The sequence below is a fragment of the Nicotiana tomentosiformis genome, chromosome 5 (genome assembly GCF_000390325.3).
Source record: "Nicotiana tomentosiformis chromosome 5, ASM39032v3, whole genome shotgun sequence".
NCBI lineage: Eukaryota > Viridiplantae > Streptophyta > Magnoliopsida > Solanales > Solanaceae > Nicotiana > Nicotiana tomentosiformis.
Window position 1 is genome coordinate 3562594 of NC_090816.1, and position 20164 is coordinate 3582757.

Below are 20164 nucleotides of genomic sequence, written 5' to 3' on the forward strand. Positions count from 1 at the left end.
AAATTACTCAGACTTATAGGTCTTAAATCTGAGAATGTTTGTACCCTTAGCTTCTTTGGCAGCAATACCAAATTAGTATGAGTAATGGACTTTGGCACCTCCATAAAAATGAAGCACCATATTGTGAACATCATAGCATATCACCTCCTAGCATGATTGATAAAAGAGCCCAGTGAATCCATCAGGATCGCTGGCACTATTACCACTTAAAATACTGCAGCCTTGACCTCTTCTAAAGTTGGAAACCTGCATAGTTCCAAGTTCTGCTCCATGGTCACCATAGCTGGGACATTGTCCAACATAGAAAAATCTGTAGGATCTCCCTTCTTTGTGAATTGTCTTTGATAGAATTTAACTACAGCATTAGCCATCTGCTCTTGATCTTCAAGCCATGCCCCATCTCCATTATGAATCCTTTTCAATTGTAACTTATTTCTCTTGCCATTAACATGGTTATGAAAGAAACTAGTGTTCCTATCACCCTCAGCAAACTATGTCATTTCAGCTTTTTGCTTCCAATATTGCTCATCTATACTCAGGTACTTCTTCAATTCTGCTTGAGCTTTCTGAAGAACAATCATATTCTCAATTGTAGGCTTCTCCTCAAACAACATCTCCTTCACCTTAACAATATCCTCCAGTATTGCTAACTGTTTGAAGATGTCTCTAAATGTATCCCTACTCCATTAAGATAATGCTACATTCACCTTCTTGAGTTTGTGCTTGAACATTAGGAAAGAGTCTCCAATAAAATCAGCATTCCAATTCTACCTCACCACATCCATAAATGTAGCATGTTTTGTCAAGAAATTTAAGAATCTGAATAGCTTGACAAAGTTTGTAGCCTGCTCACCACATGTCATGAGTAATGGTATATGATCTGATCTAGTTCTGATTAAGTGTTCCACTTCAATTATTGGCATCATGTTCTGAAATGGCAAATTGACAAATATCCTATCCAGACTTTTGAATATACACTCAGCATTAAGCCTCCCATTCCACCATGTAAATGGACTGCCTTTGTAGACTTGATCAAATAGTCCACAAGAATTTACACAAAATGCAAAATCCTCATATTCCAGAGGGTGCACTGGCAATCCACCTATCTTTTCATCTTTATGTAACACCACATTAAAGTCCCCTCCTACTAGCCAAGGTAGCTCTATATCACTTGCCATGTAGTATAGGTTATCCCATAGTTCTAGTCTCTTTAATGCAGAGCATTTTGAATATACAAATGTCATCATAATATGTTGCAATGATCAAGATGAAACACTTTTACAGTTACCTGTTGTTCAGTTTCTGTCACTAACTGCCATTCTACCACAACATCAAAAAATAGCCATATCTTCCTATTCAAATTTGAATAAGCAGTCTCAATATTCAATCTCCTCATATACCTTTGTATGTGACCTGCCTTCTGGAATGGTTCCATTAATGCAATGACACAAAAATTATGCTCCCTATGCATGTTGATCACCCAAGGAAAGGCCTGATCAGTATTCACAGACCTGATTTTCCAAATAAGTGTCTTCATCATCATTTAGTTTGTGAGGCTGCCCTCCTGGGCAAGATTCTTGTAGGTTGAACAGGTTCCTTATTCTGTGTCTGCTTCTTAGCCTTCTTCTCTCGTTCCACTGGTTCTAGGTGATAGATCAGCCTCCCTTACGACTTGTCTAAAATTGCCAGCAGTTGATTCATCATCCTCTTCCTCCTCCAGTTGTTGCTGTTCCATGAAAGATTTATCAACAGGTTCCACATTGTGTGTAACTTTATCATGTAGTGTCTGCAATGGTGACTTCGAGGGCAAATTGAGCTGCAACTGCATAATCTGATCAGTGGCTGAAACACAGGACATATGCATTGACTCAATTGCACCTAGATCCCTGGGTACTAAAGCATTCTCAATTTCATCATGTGCCCTCATTGTTGCCTCCTTTAACATATCTGAATTCTTCTCCCTTAGCACCATATTCTCCTGCATCACTTTAAATTAAAGTTCATATACATAACCTAAATTAGGATTCACTATAGCAGAATTCTTAGGAATTACTATTCCATTGAGATCACTACCCTTCCTGTCTAATGTTTGGTGATTTGACCCCACTCTATCCTCCAAGACCTTCACACTAGCATCCCCAACTTGATCATTCCCCAAAAGATACACCGGAACACCATCAACAGTGCCCACAAACTCTCTAGCATTGCTAGGGTTTACTGTTACATTGGCCTGATTCTTGGATACTATTACAACAGCTGCTCCTTCATGAGTTCTAGCTTCAACTAATGATCATCTATCACCTCCAGCTGGTGGAATTGATTACTGCAATTTAGAGCTCAAACTATCGTCAACCCTAGTGTTTTGAATTCTAGGGTTTACTGTAGCCGTTGGTTCTATGTTGTTTAGTGTTTGTTCCTGCTTGTTGGTCTTCTTTCCTTTGCCTCCTGTAGTAATTGTTGTGTCTATTTGAACCTACATATTATCAACTTCTTCACTCCATAGAGATTTCCCTGAATTAACCTCATTATTATCCTCATGTTGTCCCGATTCTTCATACGTTTGAGATGGAATTCTTGACAGGAATGGTTCAAAGTAACATTAAGCTGTCTAATTTCTTCTTTGTTAGACCCAAAACGTCTATGTACCCACTCCAATGTAGACTCTCTCATATTAGTCTCTTCAATCCCGGGATCAGTAGGATTAGGAACATTGTCTTTTGCCTCACTTTGAATCCCACTCCCCATTGGTATGGCAATCCCAGTAGGTGTAGGATTCACATTCTTATCTGTATTTGACACACATTTTTGCTCTTTAATTTCACCTTGTTCCACAATTGAAACTTTTTTATTCTTTTGTACTAAATTTTGTTCCTCAACCCTAATCCTTGTATTACTAGTATTAGTAATTCCTACCTTAGCCGCTAATGGATTCCCAGAAACATTAGAGATAGCCTTCTGATTTCCCTTATTCTTCACCTGCTCATTCTCCTGAACCTTATGTGCTTCAACTTCTTGTTGCTTCTTCTGTTGTGCATTGCTATTTTTATCACCCTTGCCATCAGTTATCCTCAGCGTTGGTTGATCAATTTCCTCGACTTCCAGTGCATCAAATTTGTTATTTGTTACTACTGCCTCAACTTTGTTCTTCCCCTTTCCATTGTCAATCTCTTTTTCTTTTGTGTTATCAATAATATATCCTCTTGTATCACGTTGATATTTATTCCTCCTTGCTTGCATCCACTCCTGCCTAACATGAATTGCCATTAGTTTACCCAATACTTTACCACTGGAAAGTACCTTAGTTGAAGCAGTTGTAGTACCAACAAAATCATTCTCCTTCACTTTGTCTTTGCCTTGTTCTTCAAATTTTCTAAGCTCAAGATTAATGACCCAACACTCAGCTTCGTTATGGCCTTGCGTCTTACAACTTTTGTAATATTTAGGCATATAGTCATACCTAATCTTGATCCACTTGAATTCTTCTGGCCCAGTCTCATCCTTCTCCTCTACTATCTTAATTCTTTGTGCAAAATTTGAAAGCAAGTTCACCTCCACCTTCACCTTGCCACAACTTGGTCAAGTACCATTCTGAGTAGCTAAATCCACATGTAATGGCCTGCCTACTGCTCTTGCCAATGAGAACACAAACTCCTTACCAAAGAAGTTTGGAGGTAAATTTTGAAACGAAATCCAGGCTATAGCTACAGGCATCTCTTCATCAGGTTTCCACCATGGATTTCATTTGGTACACCTCATCTGCCACATATCACCTTGTATCTTCAAGTAAAAAGCTGGCTTTGAGAGCAAGTATATATAATCCTCTATCAATGAAAGCTTAATCAATACATGAATGTCCTCTATTAAACCAACTGAACACTGTCCTTTTAATTCTCATTGTATAGGGATGGCTTTATGTAGCTCTTGAATAACAAGCTTACCATACGAGAATTTTCCCAGTACTGCAAAGTGCAATCCTTGTTGAGCAATAGATTGACGAACCTCCTGTTTCTTCCATCTCACAACTGGCTCCCCATGAAGATACTCATTTGGTTTTAGGGTTACGATGGGTTGCGACTGCATGGGGGCATTTATTATCGCTGGTTGTAATAATTTCACGTAGTTCTGGATTGGATTAGGGTTAGTAGTTGTTGTTTGGGGTTGAGGGGATTGTAGGGATGACTGACCAGTCTTAGGCGGAGACTGGCCAGTGGCTGGAAAAGCCATTAATGGCTCGCGAGAGCTTCGTGCGTAAGTCGTCGCAAATCGCCTGTCGCCGGAGCTCTATTTCTCAATGGTTTTGGGTTTTGGGTTTCATTAGAAGTCAATTTTCTATCCATGTGGGGTTTAAATTGTGTGGGTCAACTCATAATTGCTATTTGGAGAATGGGTATCCTGATTATTATGTTTAATTTCTATTACCATGTCCAATTTGTGCATAAATCAAAACCCTTAGGGGTCGTTTGGTTTGAATATGGCTTATGCCGGGATAAGTTATGCTGGAATTAGTTATGTTGGGATTAGTTATCCTGGTATTATTTTTTATCCATTGTTTAGTATGTTGTATTAAAAATGACAATTGCATAATTTCTAAGAAGAATGTATAAGTTATCCCCGCACTAATTACCCCACCCTCTACTAGGTATAAGTTATCCTATTACTAATTGTAATCCCGGAATAACTTATGCCAGGTTTGCTAACCAAACAAAGTATTAAGGTGGTATTAAATTTTTATACCAGCATTATACCTTCTTATACCTCATACCAAACGACCCCTTAAGGAATTTGCCCAACCTAATTTTGAAATCTGCGACCGCACAAGAAATTGTGCAGTCCGCAGAAGTGTTGACTAGGGTAGTTGGTAAGGCAATAATGTGCGGACCACACTTGCAATTGTGTGGATCGCAATAATCTCATTGCAGCCGTAGAAAAGTATGTGCGGCCACAGATCAGGCCAATCTCAGTCTTCAGAGAGTTTCCATTTTGAGGTACTCATAGTGCGGCCGCACTGACAATTGTACGGACCACACTTCAGATGTGCGGTCGCACTCAAAATTGTACGGACCGCAGTTTCATCTCTGCGGCCTCAAGTCCAAATTGTGTGGTCCACACAACCCAGGCTGCGACCGCACTTGCAATTGTATGGACCGCACTTCCTCACCCTGCAAATATGTTTTGTTCTGTGAATGTCTGTTTATCTGCATTTGAATTAAAACTGACTCCTGCTACTGTTTATTACAGAAAATGATTAGATCACGAGGTCGTGGTGATACATCAAAAGGGAGGGGTGAACCTTCCAGAGGCAGAGGCAAAAGCAATTTACCCCTCGCCCTGCAAAGGGTAATTAGTAAGAAAGCCATAGCAGGCCGAGGACGACAGCCCAAGCCATCCGAGTATAGTTCATATGTCCCATCTCGGGAAGCGTCAGAAGGTGATTCATTGCAAGAGCAGCCCGTTGTTCAATCACAGCCACAATGGCCATTGGGCAAATACCAACTTAGAGACTAGCCTTCCTCCTATGAGAGCACTTCCGAGGGTTCGGAAGGTGACAGTCAGGCTTCAGAGCCCTCATCCATACATGCCCCCGATGCAGCTGCTACTATAGTGGATGTTGATGATATTCCAGATGATGGCCGAGGGGGTGATATCAGAGTTGCCGGCCTTGAGAGGTCGAAGAAGAAAGAGATTTGGGAAGATAGGTTTATTAGTCTGGCTACTTTCATAAGCTTCTGATAGTGGTGGCCAGTGAGATCGCTCACTCTTGAGCATCAGTTCATGATTAAAGACCTTGACAAATACAATCCGGCAGTGTTGAGACGGTTCGGGGAGCGGAAGGGGTGGATGTGGTTCACCAAAAGTGTGGTAGATGCCAAGGAATACCTGGTCCGGGAATTTTATGCCAATGTGGTGCAAACAAAGAAAGGGACCAAGGTAACAAAAGTGAGAAATCTGAAGGTGAGATTCGATCAGAGCACCCTGAACACGTATTTAAGGTTTGAGGATGTGGAGCCTGTGCAATACTTGGAAAAATTAGCACTGAGAGGTGCAGTTCGACCATGGCTAGCTGAGATTCTTGCAGATCCAGGGCCGCCTCCAGCATGGATCACAGCAGGGGTTCCCATTCAGCGGAACACCCTAAATTTTGATGAAAAAAGATGGCAAACATTCGTGTGTAGCAGACTAGACCCGTGCCAAAATGAAACAAATCTTCCAATTCAGCGGGCAGTGCTAGTTGCTTCTATCATAGCCGGGTACCCAATCAATGTGGGTGTCGTGATATCTGCCAATATGTCTGTGGTCGCCAGGCAAGGTGACACCTCCTACCTATATCCCAACACTATCACTGAGTACCTTACAGATGCGGGGGTGGAACCGAGGGATTTTGGTACCAAGGTACGGGCGAAGAAGGCCTTCTAATGGTATTCTTTGATGGGTGGTGAAAACCCAAAGAAAAAGGGTCAGCTCTCTACTACTGCAGGCCAGTCTGATGAGCCCGTCGGGGTAGCTGCTAAGACAGTTAATATGCCATCTACTTCAGCAGAGCCTTCTAATGGTGCAGCAGCTATGCCTCCACCTCCTTCTTCAGGCCCTTCAGCATCAGTGCCTTCCACATCGGCTTTGAAGCCGGTGCCCATGCCCGCTCATCCACTATCTGCATTGCGAGTCTCCCAAACACTGGCGAGCCTCAATACCTGGATGCAGACAGCCACTGCAAAGCTGCCTGACATATCCAGTGCTGTTGTAGCACAGTCATCCACTCTGGCACCCCAGATTCCTCCGATAGTGGAGGATACATTGAAGAAGATCTTGGAGAACTAGACCACCATCATGGACACCTTGGTAGCACATGGAGCAATGATTGAGGAACTGGGGAAGCAGGTAAAGAAAACGAAGAAATCCCAGGCATCCAGGAAATCAGTTGACAAGCTGAGGAGATAGGTGATCAAGATAGCAGCAGCCAGTGGTCTTTCATTTGATATGCTCATAGGGTCAGACCCACCAGTACCAGCAGATCCAGCACCACCATCAGCTCCAGTGGCACCAGCTGGCCAGTCTGAGGAGCCAGACCTGGCTCGGGGGGGGGGGGAGGGGGAGTTATTTTCTATTTGGATGACTTTTAGACATCTGGTTTGTAATAACTGATAATATTTTCTTCTTTCTCTTTATTCTGTATATATATTCTCTTTGTTCTCTCTTTTCCTCTCTCATTATGTATATTCATTATGCTTTCAGTAGTTTGCTTTTAGCTTCTTTATTCTGTTTTTTTATTAGTCTATGTTTAATGTAGTATTTTTTTTTAATTTTGTAGCTTCTTTTTATATTTTAGTGAACAATAAGCATTTAGATTTCTTAATGCCACGGTTCTTTCCAAAGGTAATTAAGTCCGTTTTTGGTGTTTAGGTAAGAATAGTAGTAATAATGAATAAAAAGACCTAATTGAGTCAGGCTCGAAGAGTCAAACATGCTTCACTTGGTACCAACACACTTAACTACGTGCTTATGGTTAAAAATAAGGTTTTTGAAAAGAAATAGCTCTCATGCAGTTTTTCCTAACATTTTGTCATTCCACCAATAGACAATTTCCCAAGATAATTTCTGGATAACATATATTACTCTGTCTATTTTATTTTTTATGGAAGTGTATGTATATATATATATATATATATATATATATATATATATATATATATATATATATATATAATTATTTTGAAACTTGTAGTTTTTTCCTCTTAGTTTTGCTTTATACTTCATACATGTATTTTAACAAATATATTTGATGTTTAAAAAGTATTTATTTATTTATTAACACGGGATGCACGAGTGCCGCACGAGATGCACGTGTGATGCACGTGCGGTGCACACAAAAGTTAATTTTATTAAATTTATTTAAGACCTCTTATTAAGGTTTATTTAGGCTACAAGTTCTGTTAGCCGCTCATGTCTCACTACACATAAAGATAATTCATTCTATCTTTAATTAACAGCTTGCCCCAATCCCCGTTTCTTTTTCTTTTCAACAGGTTCTACTCGTGTGCTTTATACAAAGCACCATCACTTTTGAATTAATGGCAACAATGGGGTACTTAAAGTGATTCTTACTTGTATTGGAGCGCGTGAATAGTCTATGTTATGCTGACATGGCTAAACAAACTTACCAGCATCTCCTTTCTCTCTAACACCATCTTACTCCTCTTACCAAATTAGCTTAAATTTCTTTCATCTGCTTGTCTAGATTTGGTATTTGGATTGGGTTTTGGTTAATCTATTAATGGGTACTTGGCTTTTATTTTTTGTCCCCTAAAAATTGTTTGCACCTAATCCACTCGTCTGCATACAAGCAAGAGTTGTTATATTTCAAATATAACATAATTCAAAAAAGAAAATGCAAACATCTTTAGCTTGGATAACCTTTCCATTTCGAAGCTCGGACTAGCGGACGTCTCTAGAACTTTTCTTTTTTACCTTTTAACAACAAAAAACTGAAAGTTACAATTCTCTATCCTAGACGATCTAACCAAAGTTACCAAACAGAATATATTAAAATCGAAAGGAGAAAAATCGAGTCATACTAAATTAAATTAATTTAAATACGGTAGTTTTATAACACTTTTAGAAATCGAATACTAAAATATCGAACCAAAATATCTTAAAAGAATTATTAATCCAACCGATGAACACCCCTTGTTATATTTCGAATAAAACATAATTCGAACAAGATAATAGAAACATGAAGAAGGGTTGTCTGCCTCGTAGATTTATGTATCGGCATACATCATTAGTTAATTGAAAACGATTTTAATACTATCACATAATTACAGTTGGCAATTTTCTTACAAAGAAGGGCAAAAACCCACAATGTAAAACTTAGTCAAAATTGAACGTTTCCTCCTCTCTTTTTTGGTATATATTTGAATGCTTCTAATGTAACTGACCATATCTCCTCCAATATATTTTTGCAAGATCCTCTTTGCATGTGAAAAGTAACTTTTTAACATTTAAAGTATATATCTTTCTTTCTCCATTAATCTACAAAAACACAGTGTGCAAAATATATCTTTCTTTCTCTATTAATCTACAAAAACTCAGTGTACAAACACTTTGGGCAGTTAGAGAATATGGAATCCCATAATGTGGAGAGAATTGAGAGTCAAAATCAGATCCCACAATCTGAGGAGCCTAGCAAAGGAACCTCTTTCTTTAGGACATGCTTGAATGGTGTTAATGCGCTATCAGGTTAATGCTCATTATTTTTCAGAAGAAAGAAGTAATAATCACTTAATTTCTTGTTATTATATTTGGAATTTCGCTTACTATGATTTTTTATTTTTATTTTTGCTTTCTTGATTTACTATTGGCTCAAAATATATCATTAACGTCTACATTATTTCTCTCTGGATTTAAGTTAACTATATATGTGTATATATTGCATGTTAATAACAAGTAAATAGTTTTTACACCATCAATTTAATAATAATAAATATCACTTTTATCATATTATCAACTAATATTTATTAAATATGTTTTCTTCTAATTAGCTTGTAATTGACCTAATTGCATTACAATTTTTGAAGGGGAGCCTTGGCGTTACTAGTAAAGTTGTTGCCATTTGACCAGGAAGTCACGGGTTCAAGCCGTGAAAACAGCATCTTGCAGAAATGCAAGGTAAGGCTGCGTATAATAGACTCTCTTGTGGTCTGACCCTTCCCCGAACCTCGTGCATAGCGGGAGCTTAGCCATGTTGTATTTTGACACCATCGTCAGTGCATCAGACTTATACTCTTCTTTTTCATATATTCTTTCTTTATATAGGTGTTGGAATACTATCGGTACCCTATGCACTTTCAGAAGGAGGATGGTTAAGTTTGATAATACTTTTCTTGGTAGCAATTCTATGTTGCTATACTGGATTACTTTTACAAAAATGCATGAGTGCCTCTCAAGCAATAAATACTTATGCTGACATTGGTCAATTTGCTTTTGGAAAAAAAGGAAGAATAATAATATCAACTTTTATGTATCTTGAACTATACTTAGTTGCAATTGAGTTTCTCATATTAGAAGGTGACAATTTGCAAAAGCTATTCCCAAATGCAAATATTCATATTGGTGACCTTAAAATTGGAGGAAAAGAAACATTTGTCATGTTAGCTGCTCTTATAATATTGCCAACAACATGGCTAAGAAGCTTAGGGTTATTGGCTTATGTTTCTCTTGGAGGAGTTTTGGCCTTTATTCTTTTAGTTTGTGTAGTTTTTTGGATTGGTGCAGTAGATGGTGTTGGTTTTCAAGAGAAAGGTATACTTTGGAAATGGAGTGGATTGGCAACTGCAATAAGTATGTTCACCTTTTGTTATTGTGGTCATGCAGTTTTTCCTACACTTTGCAATTCCATGAAGGACAAGAGTCAATTTCTCAAGGTAATTTTTTTGATAACATGTAATTTTCAAAGTAAAATATTAAAGACATAAACATGCTATCACATTTCTAAGGTTATAAGATTATGCCATTAAAGTTAAAATATAAAGTTTCATGTTAAAGATCACTTTTTAATATAGAAAGGTGACATCTGTCTTTTAAAAAAAAGGGAAGAAGAAAGATTGGTGTATAAAATGGAATAGAAAAAGTATCATTCACTTTTTAAAAAGATTGTTTAATCTGTTTCCACACTTAGTATTTTCCTTTTTTAAGATTTAAAATTTTGAGTTTAACTCTTTCTTGCAAAAGTAGTGAAGAACAAACATTTTTAGCAAAAACTTAAAATAAGTTGAGTTTGCAATGCGTTTGCTTCAAAATGTTTAAAACTTCTTTTAATATTTTGACTAGAGAGGATTCCTTCAATTAAGCAATTTTTTTTACTTAAAAAGAGGGCAGAGACAGATCCACCCATTAAACAAATGCAACTAGTTTAAATATTTCACTAAAACTTTTACTTATTAAGTTGATTTTATGAACTATAGCCAGCCACAAACTGTGCCGAAAACCTTATTAATGGTGTCTTATACCTTAAAATTTCGATTACATCGATTATTATGTGATAAGAATTATAAATTATAAATAGGACAAAAATTTCTTGGAGTTTTAAGATTATAGGAAAAGTTTTTAAGGTCAAATTTGCTATTTTTAGTTCCAACATGAACTTTCATAACTGTCCAACAATTTTACCTCTGTTTATACCAGATATTTTGGAAAATTTTCAACTTATAAAGGTCCATAATGAAACTGAAAAAAGGAAACTTTAAAGTTTAAACCCTTAATTACTATATTTACTATATTTTCTTATGTACTACACGTAGAGATAATTCATCTAGCTTTATTTAGCAGCTTGCCCTAATCTACTTTTCTTTTTTTTGTCAACAGGTTCTACTCTTGTGTTTCATACTAAGCACCATCACTTATGGATCAATGGCAATAATTGGGTACTTAATGTACGGACAAAATTTATTGTCGCAAGTAACCTTAAATCTCCCCACTGGAAAAGTTAGTTCGAAGATTGCAATATACACGGCGATAATTAATCCAATAACCAAGTACGCTCTTATTGTCTCACCTATTGTAACGGCCATTGAAGATACATTTCCTTGTCGCAAGAATAAACCTATGAGCTACTTCATCAGAACAGTTTTGGTCATCAGCACAGTCGTTGTTGCATTAGTCGTTCCATTTTTCGAATATGTCATGACATTTATAGGCGCATTTACGGGCATTAGTCTGTCAATATTGTTTCCATGTATCTGCTATCTCAAAATCAGGAAGCCTTTCTCAAGAAGTGTTGGGATAGAAGTCATATTTATTGGGGTGATTATAGTTTTAGGTTCTTTTGTTGCCATATATGGAACTTATGTTTCGTTGAAAAACATCATAAGCCATGTCCAGCAAAAATGATGTACAAAATTTTTTACTTTTGGCCAAATACGTAGACAGCTACTTAACTTAGGCACCAATTTTCAGTTTGACATCTCAACTAATGTAAATACTTATTGTACACTCAACCTTATTTCATATGTGTCTATTAAACAGGAACGCTGACATTGTAAAAAAAGTGATTCTTACTTGTATTTGAGCACGTGAATAGTCTGTGTTACGCTGACATAGCTAAACAAAATTACCACCATCTCCTTTTTCTCTAACACCATCTTACTTGTCTTCTTCCTCATTTTTCTCTTCCATCACACATCCCTCTTTTTGTGTTCATTTTGTTATCTTAGCTTGTTCTTCTCTAATCTCTTATTAGATTAGCTTCATTTTCTTTCATCTTCTCTATATTTGGTTAATTTGAATTGGATTTTGGTTAATTTATTAATGGGTATTTGGCCTTCAATTTTTGTTCCCTAAACACGTTTGGCACCTAATCCATTCGTTTGCATACAAGCCAGAGTTGTTATATTTCAAATATACGTTAATTCAGAAAAAGAAAATGCAAACATAAAGAAGGGCGCCTGCCTCAAGATTTCAATACAATCACATCATTACAACTGGAAATTGTCCTACAAAGAAGGGCGAAACCCCAACGTACACTAGTCTAGAATCCTGATAAGTACCTCTGTTGGAAAATGGTAGTGGTAAGTTCTGAAGCAAAATGAAAGGATCAACGGACAGCCACGAAAAGTGGTTGATGGGGAAACATAAATCAATTCTCAAACTGATAAAGAATTAAGCTTACAAAAGCTCTTGTAAATTTACGACGATATTTTGGGAACAAATTTCACTTGACAGATTGGCCCAAGCTGCCTTTCATTGACGAAGAACAATCTTTCATCATTATCAAGAGCTCCTCTGCTTCAACTGCCTCTACCATGACGAATTGTACATCAAAAGCCAGGTAAGAATCATTACTGGCAGAAAATATGATCTCTTCACAACATCACAACGGCTTCACTGTCAAATCTTGTGGATCTTGAAACCAAACACCCTAGGAGTGTAATTTTGCGTTGGTTTTTGCGGCTTGAGGTGTCCATAAGTCATCAAGAAGAGGTGAGGAAATGTTGTCCCAAAGTAAGCCCCATCAATATCTTTAGCAGTTAAAGAAATCTATAAGGATAGAAATAGGCTACTCACGGCAAGCGAACAAGGACCAATATGCAACTTATGAGCAGACCTAATGTCAAAATTTATATGCAACTTACAAGGACAGAATCCTTATGTAAATTGGATGCAGCTCAACCAAACATAAGCGTGAACTGCATTAGAGATTTTGAGAAAACATAATTGCTATTAGAGGAAATATATGGATGAAAAAAACTAATAATACATCTAATAAACACACACATAAATGTATATGTGTGTGTGTGTGTGTGGAGGGAGAGAGAGAAGGGGGGGGGGGGCATATCAAGAAGTGGTAGCAGAAAAGGATACTGCCTTGGTACTTTGATCGGGGGTAATAAATGTCCTCACACTTGGGACAGTATATTTTTACAGTACTTGAGCGTGGAATATCTGATTGACCAACAGGAAGGCAAGGCTGTCCACTGCAATAAACTCGCGGGCATCTTCCAAAGTCGTAGTTTTTGTACTTCTCCAACTTCAAGGTTTGGCACATATATAAGAAACCATCATTTCAAGGTTTGGCACAGATATAAGGAACCATCATTTCAAGGATAGGTTAAACAGTAATGAAGATCAAGAGGAGGAAAATGTGAAAGTATACAAGAGAATGGTGATAAGAAATTACCATTGCGGCCATTCCCTTGGTAGTCAAAATGTACCGAACATGAATCAAACCATATAACATCTCTGCTGCCGATTCAACTAATTCATTCTGCTCCTCTGTGAACATATCACCTATTCAATGCAGGAAAATTTTGACAAACTGCAATTGTCTTAATATGAAAGATGATACTGCTGCATCTTGGATATCAGACAACATTCTTGGTTGCCATTACATAGAGACAGAAGTTTACTTAGATTATCATGTAGGTTGTTTTTCTAGCGTGAAAACATAAACTATAAATAAATGATCAAATAGCCTGATTTGCCACCATTACTCCAAGGATGTACTGGTAGCAGAGATATTTTGAGTTGCTCGGACACGGGTACGGATCTAGAGGTCGAATCCTTCAAGATGTAAATTCTAAGATTCGGGGATACGGATCCTAGTACGGATACGGGTGCGGGGATTCGGCTAAAAATAATTCAAAAATATAAAAATATTTCTAAATTATGAGAAATTTTGTGGAATACTTACGTATAGCTTGTCAAGTGTGGATTTCTTTTTTATTCTCAAGTTGTAGATAAGTAAATGATTAATTTCCTAGATAAGGTATACTTTTTTTCAAATTTGCCCTAGTTTTGGTTTTGATTTAGGGAATCAAATTGTATCTCATCTCGAATATTTCCGTCCGTCGTGGTCAAAGTACCCAAAATTGTTTGATCAGATCAGGTACGGATCCCATACCCACACCCATACTAGTGTCGTGTCGACACGGGTGCGGCACCTAAACTGCCATGTCGGAGCAACTTATAGTTTCAGCTCAGGCATTATTATCTTAAAACAGATCCAAGACTTGGAACAGAGAACTTGTTAGATCATGCAACAGACTATTCAAAGCATCACATATACCAAATTTTCAAAGCATCAGAATTAGTTAAGAGCTCATTGAAACAGATCAAAACTCCAATAACCCACCCCAACCCCCCTCAAAGAAAAGAGAAGGATAACTTGTAATGTTTTATACAAAAGAAGGAACTGCAAAAGAAAATAGCACTTCACATTTAATAATTAAGAAAAGCACTTCGATTATTTAAATTTCTCAAGAACAAAAAGAAATATTGATAGCATCGAACTCCAAGAGTTCCTAAAAAGGAATCTACATAAAGATGCATAATGGGTTGTGATCTCCTTACATGGTCTTGGCAATCCTCCCCTCATTTGTTCACATGGTATCAGAGCCATTGTTATTGTATTTCTCAACGTTGGGCCCCGTGTTATTTTTCGGTGGAGCAAGTTGTTGCTAGCAAATACCACTATTTTGTTTTGGATATCTAAATTGATTGTTACTGCTGATAGCTCCAATTGCATCATATGAATTACACAAAAAAGGGGGGTATCATAATCAATTCGTGGTTTTAGTTATACCCTCTTGTTTTATGTAATGGTATTTGACTGGACACATATTTTAAGATATTAATTTGATTTAAATTATATATTGGTGATACAAACATAAATCCTCCCATGGTATGTATTTTTTCTCTAGTGCAAGTCATTAAGAAGGTAGGGGTAAGGTCCGCATACACTCTACCCGCCCCAGATCCCACTTGCGGGATCACACTGGGTATGTTATTGTTGTTGTTGCGAGTCATTAAGAATTGGAATCGATAAGATATAAACTGGCTTAGAAAAATAAAAATTTCCTATCAGAAGAGACTAAATCGAGAAAGAAGAGGGATCCTCTTCATATTTTTGTACCAGCAAAAAGCCATTTTTTTTTGGTGTGTGTGTTGTGTGTGTGGCGGGGGGGGGGGGGGGGGGGCACGAAAAAAGTATATGACGTTATCTCAATGCAAAACTACCATAATACCAGAAAAAATTGATTTCTTGAATGAAAAGAAGCAGCTCGTTTTACCCAATGTCATCAAAAGCCATAATTTTGTCTCTTAAAGCAATTAAGTGATGTGAAGCGAGGGTTATCACTTAATGGGTGAAATCATGTGCTTCATAAAGGTGTGCCCTATTCCTTGATTGAAAAGAAAGAGCTCTTTTTATCCCGTGTTATTAAAAACCATCGTTTCGTCAATGTGACACGAAGGGTTATCACTTTATGGGTGAAGTCATGTATTTCATATAAGTGAACGCTTCAAACAAAGACGTGCAAGGTGATCCTAACCAAAAGCGATGGGTTTGTTGAATCTCAATTTTGAGGAGTTGGATTAATATCGATATTTATTGTACACTGAATACGGAAAATAGTTATTTCAATTGCAGTTTGATCACTGTAGTACTAAATTGAGTAAATTCCGCATATGTTTGGTATTCTTTTAATGCCGTGAACTGTGCGCTTCATTCCAAAGAAGCATGCGCTCAACTTCAAGTTTTTTGCTTCAAGCCCCATGAACCTTGTCATTATTTTGAGATTTTTGTTTTTAAAGAAACTGCTTCTACCAGCACTTCCCTTCGGGGTAGGGGTAAGGTCTGCGTACACTCTACCCTCCCAGACCCCACTAGTGGGATTCTACTGGGTTGTTGTTGCTTCTACCGGTAGTTAAACAACGTAAACAGAACATTCCCCCCTTCCATCTTTTCTTCCTGGGCAAGCATGGGTGGTTGATTTTTATAATTTTCAATGAGATGGCCAATAGAATACAAGACAGAATGAGCCATAGGGGCACCGTTATTTATATCTATCGATTAGATGATTCAATGGCTTCATTTAGAATTGCTGCTATTCGGCATGAATGTCACATCAAACACGGACAATGACAGGATACATTCCTCCAAAAACTTACTATTGGACAAACGGATATAAGATGATCCTAACAATAAAATTCACCCAAATATCTACAAATGGGCATTTATACATGTCATTATAAGATGGATAAGCCTAGACCAGTTGGATAACCTGGTAGAATGCGACTCAAAATTAACTTTCAGTAGTTTCTTTTTTCTTTTTTCTTTTTTCTTTTTTTTTATAAGGAAACTTTCACTAGTTTCTCCCAGCCTTTATAAGAAGTTATTCCAAACAACCTAAAATATATCAAGTAAAGTTGACCAGTTCTCCACATGTTTACTTCACTAAAGATACCAATTTGTCAAAATAGTCCATAGGAAATAAAACAGCGAACCCTATAGTTTCAGAAGACAAGAAAATTGCATCCTTCAACTGAAAAGTAAGTCCAAAATCAATCTTCAGAAATTCATCATAAAATATGAAGTAATCTAAACAAGAGAAAGAATACATACCATGGGAGGATTCAACATCAAGGATGAGGTCAAGCGCATAGTCATAGTAGGGAACTTGACTGCTCAATCCACAGAGGTTAAAATCATCTTGAATGTAATCATCATCAACTTCACAGAAGAACTCATTACCACGCAGGTTACAAAACCAAGAAATCCATGAAGTATCATCCCCATCAGAACCACTAACATCAGACTCTTCACTGTCCGTTTCAGATTCCTCTACAAAATACATAAACATGAGAATGTACTCGCGTCATTTGAAATGCAAGGAAAATAGTGAGTTAGGTAGGCCAGCATAGTATGCCAAGCTATACCCAAAAAGGTAACGCACCTCGAGAAGACATAAACAGCTATTTTATTCAGAAAGATGTTGCTACAAGCTTTCCACAACTCAACATCAAGAACCAACCATAAGTAAAAGACAAACAACTCTACTTAAACAGCTGAAGTTTTTCTTTTAAATTAAAACATAAAAGGCTGAGTTACAGATAAATAATTCAGAAAAAATGGCAAATACTGTTAATAAGTTATGGCAATATACCATAGGAATATTCAATCTTAACCTCAAAACTCATTCCATACTAGATTACAATGGCATGACATAGAAGTTGTATTCACCAGTACTAGAATAAAAAGACCACAAAAGTCTAGCCTGCACTTATGGTTGCACATCACACAACAGACGATTTTTTTAATTAAAAAAAAATCAACTTTGCAAACCCCTAGCAAGAATTGACTGTGACAACCAGAAAAATTACATATGAAACCACAGGGATAATCTTTCTATCGCCGTGCTGAGAATCTAGGAATATCTGAAATACAGTTTGGAAACATCCAGAGAGAACCACAAGCAAAATAAATATATATTCGGAACACACTAATTTTTTCAATGTTCATGCTATGTGACTAGATAAAACTATATCTGAATTCATTCCATGCTGCTTTTTGGATTAAAGGAATATTTCCACTACTTCCAAACGGGTGCATCATTACAGAGAAACGAAAATGAAAGCAACTTTAGTACAAGAACAACAAAAACGAGCCAAAGACGCCCCTCAACATATATAGTGTGTGTTGATCAGTTGTTAAACTAATTTCCCCCATAAATACAAAAGAAAATGGATTAAAAAAACAATTTACAGCAAACACCAAAAATGGCAACAGTATATCTTTCAAGCTTCTGAACATGACAAAAAACAGTTGGAAACCATTATTCCCAACTAAAAAAGAAAAACTTTTGTCCCATTTTATGTGACTCCTTTTTCGCTTGTCCTGAAAAGAATAACACCTATCTCTTATCGGAGACTTTAGCTTTAAACTTCCAATTCTACCTTTCGTGACATGATTTATACCCACTCAAATGTCTATGGCCTTAACGACTAATTTCAAAAGTCTTCTATATGTCTTAAACCCATGCCCCCTCAAATATTGTCACATAAAATGGGACGGAGAATGTGGTTAAAAACCATAGTATTATAATATCACACCTAAAGCCTTAAAAGTTCATATCCAGCAATTACTTCCACAATCACGTATCTATTAATTAAAACATGTTAAAGCAAAACAGCTTGTGGATCTTCTAATTAACCACTAAAGACTACATTTTTACCCTAATAAAGGCAAAATCCAATACTTTCTAAAATGGAAGATGATTAATAAAAGATACTAACCATCAGAGCACTTGTTTTTGCTGGTGTTGCGATGATCAAAATGCGATTTTCCACCACCACCACCACCACCACCACCGGCGGCGGCGGAGGTAGACGGAACAGCTTTATCCTTCAAAGACCTAGATGTAGACGGTGATAACTTCTCTAAGTGCTTATCCAACGCATCATTGATTCGTTTCCGATCCAACGGTCCTCCTCCTCCTCGATCTCTATACATTTCTTCTACAACTATACGTATATATCAATTTATTGCTACTATATTTATATGTGCATATAGTAGCCTGAAAATGAAAATTGGAGAGATTTTGAAGCTGAGAAATCCTCGATTTTGAGAGAAGAGCAAGGAACTGTGTGTGTGTGTGTGTGTGTGTGTGTGTGTGTAAAGAGAGAGAATCGGGTAAACGAAGATAATTAGGGTTTCGGCTACAATAGAGAAAGGGGGAAATGTGAGAGGACACAGAGAAGTTGGTTTTGTTATTGTTAGATCTTTTCTTTTGTCATCCTTGTTCTTGTTTTTCTTAAAAGTTAATTATTTTCCTTTGACATTTAATTATACTCCATTATTTACCTCTTTAATTATTTACTAGAGTAAAAATAAATTACAATTTGATATGATTAATATTTTTTAATATTGGTTGCATGCAGTTCTGATACTAAATAGAATGAAAAGAAGAGGGGATTATAAATTGTCACGACCCAAAACTAGATGAAATTAAACTACTTAAAAGGTTTTAGTTTAAAAAAACACAAAAGACTTTGAATTGAAAACAACTGCTTGTTAGCACCAAAGGATGTGGTGCACTGGATGTCACAGCTCTTCCCTTAACCAGAGGTATCGAGTTCGAGCCCTAGGTACGGAAAAATACTTGGTAGGGAGCGCTTCTCCCCGAATGAGGCTTACACGGCGCGAATCCGAATATAGTCGAGCTTCAATGCGGGTACCGAACACCGGGTGAAAAACCAAAAAAAAAGAGAATAACTACTTGTTCTAAAAATATTTGCTCCAAACACTTTTCCACGTTCTTTAAAGGACATCCCGATATACAAAGTATTCCACGTTTACGTAGGATTCGGGAAAGGACCACACCCTTGATGTAGGCAGTCTACCTTGATGCAAGTATCAGTGACCGATTCCACGGCTCGAACTCGTGACCTATAAGTCACAGTAATACAACTTTACCGTTGCTTCAAGACTCTCGTATACTTATTCACCGTCTTTTGGCCAAAAACAAAAAAGAGAAAAAAAAAAATCAAAACTCCAAAATGATCTGCATTTTTTTCTCAATATTACTATATTAGCAGTGAACATTTTATACTTTCATTTTATTAGTATCTTAGGATAACATTACGAGTCACATGTCTTCGTACATTTTGAACCAAATAAGAAGGGAGGCTACAACAAAAAGTGCCGGAATTACTAGAGGTGAAAGGGGAAGGGGCATTGGTACTTATGCAGGGGAAAGGGAAAGGGGTGTTGTTACTTAAGTAGAGTTGAACTCATGATCGCTTTTAACTTAGGACTCCACAAAAATAATGCACTAACACTATTACTCATTTAGAAATGTGATAATTGATGTTTTTTTGTTATACACTCTTATGT

The 20164-nt window shown here is 37.1% G+C and overlaps 3 protein-coding genes across 4 annotated transcripts; 1 reads left to right on the forward strand and 2 right to left on the reverse strand.

The window, feature by feature from the left end:
• Window positions 1-491: 491 nt before the first annotated feature.
• Window positions 492-1435, reverse strand: LOC138891740 (uncharacterized). Its single transcript, XM_070175491.1, has 3 exons — window positions 1289-1435; window positions 772-1208; window positions 492-678 (listed from the first exon to the last, which is right to left on the reverse strand). The coding sequence occupies exons 1-3, from the start codon at window positions 1433-1435 to the stop codon at window positions 492-494; spliced, it is 771 nt and encodes a 256-aa protein (XP_070031592.1).
• Window positions 1436-8956: 7521 nt separating this feature from the next.
• On the forward strand, window positions 8957-12376 carry LOC104113161 (amino acid transporter AVT1I-like). The gene is made up of 3 exons (XM_033660518.2): window positions 8957-9234; window positions 9811-10418; window positions 11359-12376. The coding sequence occupies exons 1-3, from the start codon at window positions 9117-9119 to the stop codon at window positions 11881-11883; spliced, it is 1251 nt and encodes a 416-aa protein (XP_033516409.1). The 5' UTR covers window positions 8957-9116; the 3' UTR covers window positions 11884-12376.
• Window positions 12377-12424: 48 nt separating this feature from the next.
• LOC104113160 (putative casein kinase II subunit beta-4) lies at window positions 12425-19079 on the reverse strand. Of its 2 annotated transcripts, none has more exons than XM_009623267.4 (5): window positions 18565-19079; window positions 16895-17113; window positions 13670-13764; window positions 13354-13519; window positions 12425-13010 (listed from the first exon to the last, which is right to left on the reverse strand). In XM_009623267.4, the coding sequence occupies exons 1-5, from the start codon at window positions 18779-18781 to the stop codon at window positions 12880-12882; spliced, it is 828 nt and encodes a 275-aa protein (XP_009621562.1). In that variant the 5' UTR covers window positions 18782-19079; the 3' UTR covers window positions 12425-12879. The 2 variants fall into 2 exon arrangements, with proteins under 2 accessions (XP_009621562.1, XP_009621561.1); XM_009623266.4 differs by having other exon boundaries at window positions 13670-13779.
• Between the last annotated feature and the right edge of the window lie 1085 nt (window positions 19080-20164).

Excerpts from the sequence above, each read along its gene's own strand:
- LOC138891740 (XM_070175491.1), bottom strand. The coding sequence starts at position 1,435 with ATGGAACCATTCCAGAAGGCAGGTCACATACAAAGGTATATGAGGAGA. Across the intron at positions 1,209-1,288 it reads TGACAGAAACTGAACAACAG|AGACTAGAACTATGGGATAA; the intron begins GTAACTGTAAAA and ends TCTGCATTAAAG. Across the intron at positions 679-771 it reads ACATTTATGGATGTGGTGAG|GGATACATTTAGAGACATCT; the intron begins GTAGAATTGGAA and ends TTAATGGAGTAG.
- LOC104113161 (XM_033660518.2), top strand. The coding sequence starts at position 9,117 with ATGGAATCCCATAATGTGGAGAGAATTGAGAGTCAAAATCAGATCCCA. Across the intron at positions 9,235-9,810 it reads TGGTGTTAATGCGCTATCAG|GTGTTGGAATACTATCGGTA; the intron begins GTTAATGCTCAT and ends TTCTTTATATAG. Across the intron at positions 10,419-11,358 it reads ACAAGAGTCAATTTCTCAAG|GTTCTACTCTTGTGTTTCAT; the intron begins GTAATTTTTTTG and ends TTTTGTCAACAG.
- LOC104113160 (XM_009623266.4), bottom strand. The coding sequence starts at position 18,781 with ATGTATAGAGATCGAGGAGGAGGAGGACCGTTGGATCGGAAACGAATC. Across the intron at positions 13,780-16,894 it reads TGATGTTGAATCCTCCCATG|GTGATATGTTCACAGAGGAG; the intron begins GTATGTATTCTT and ends TGCATTGAATAG. Across the intron at positions 13,520-13,669 it reads CCAAGGGAATGGCCGCAATG|TTGGAGAAGTACAAAAACTA; the intron begins GTAATTTCTTAT and ends CAAACCTTGAAG.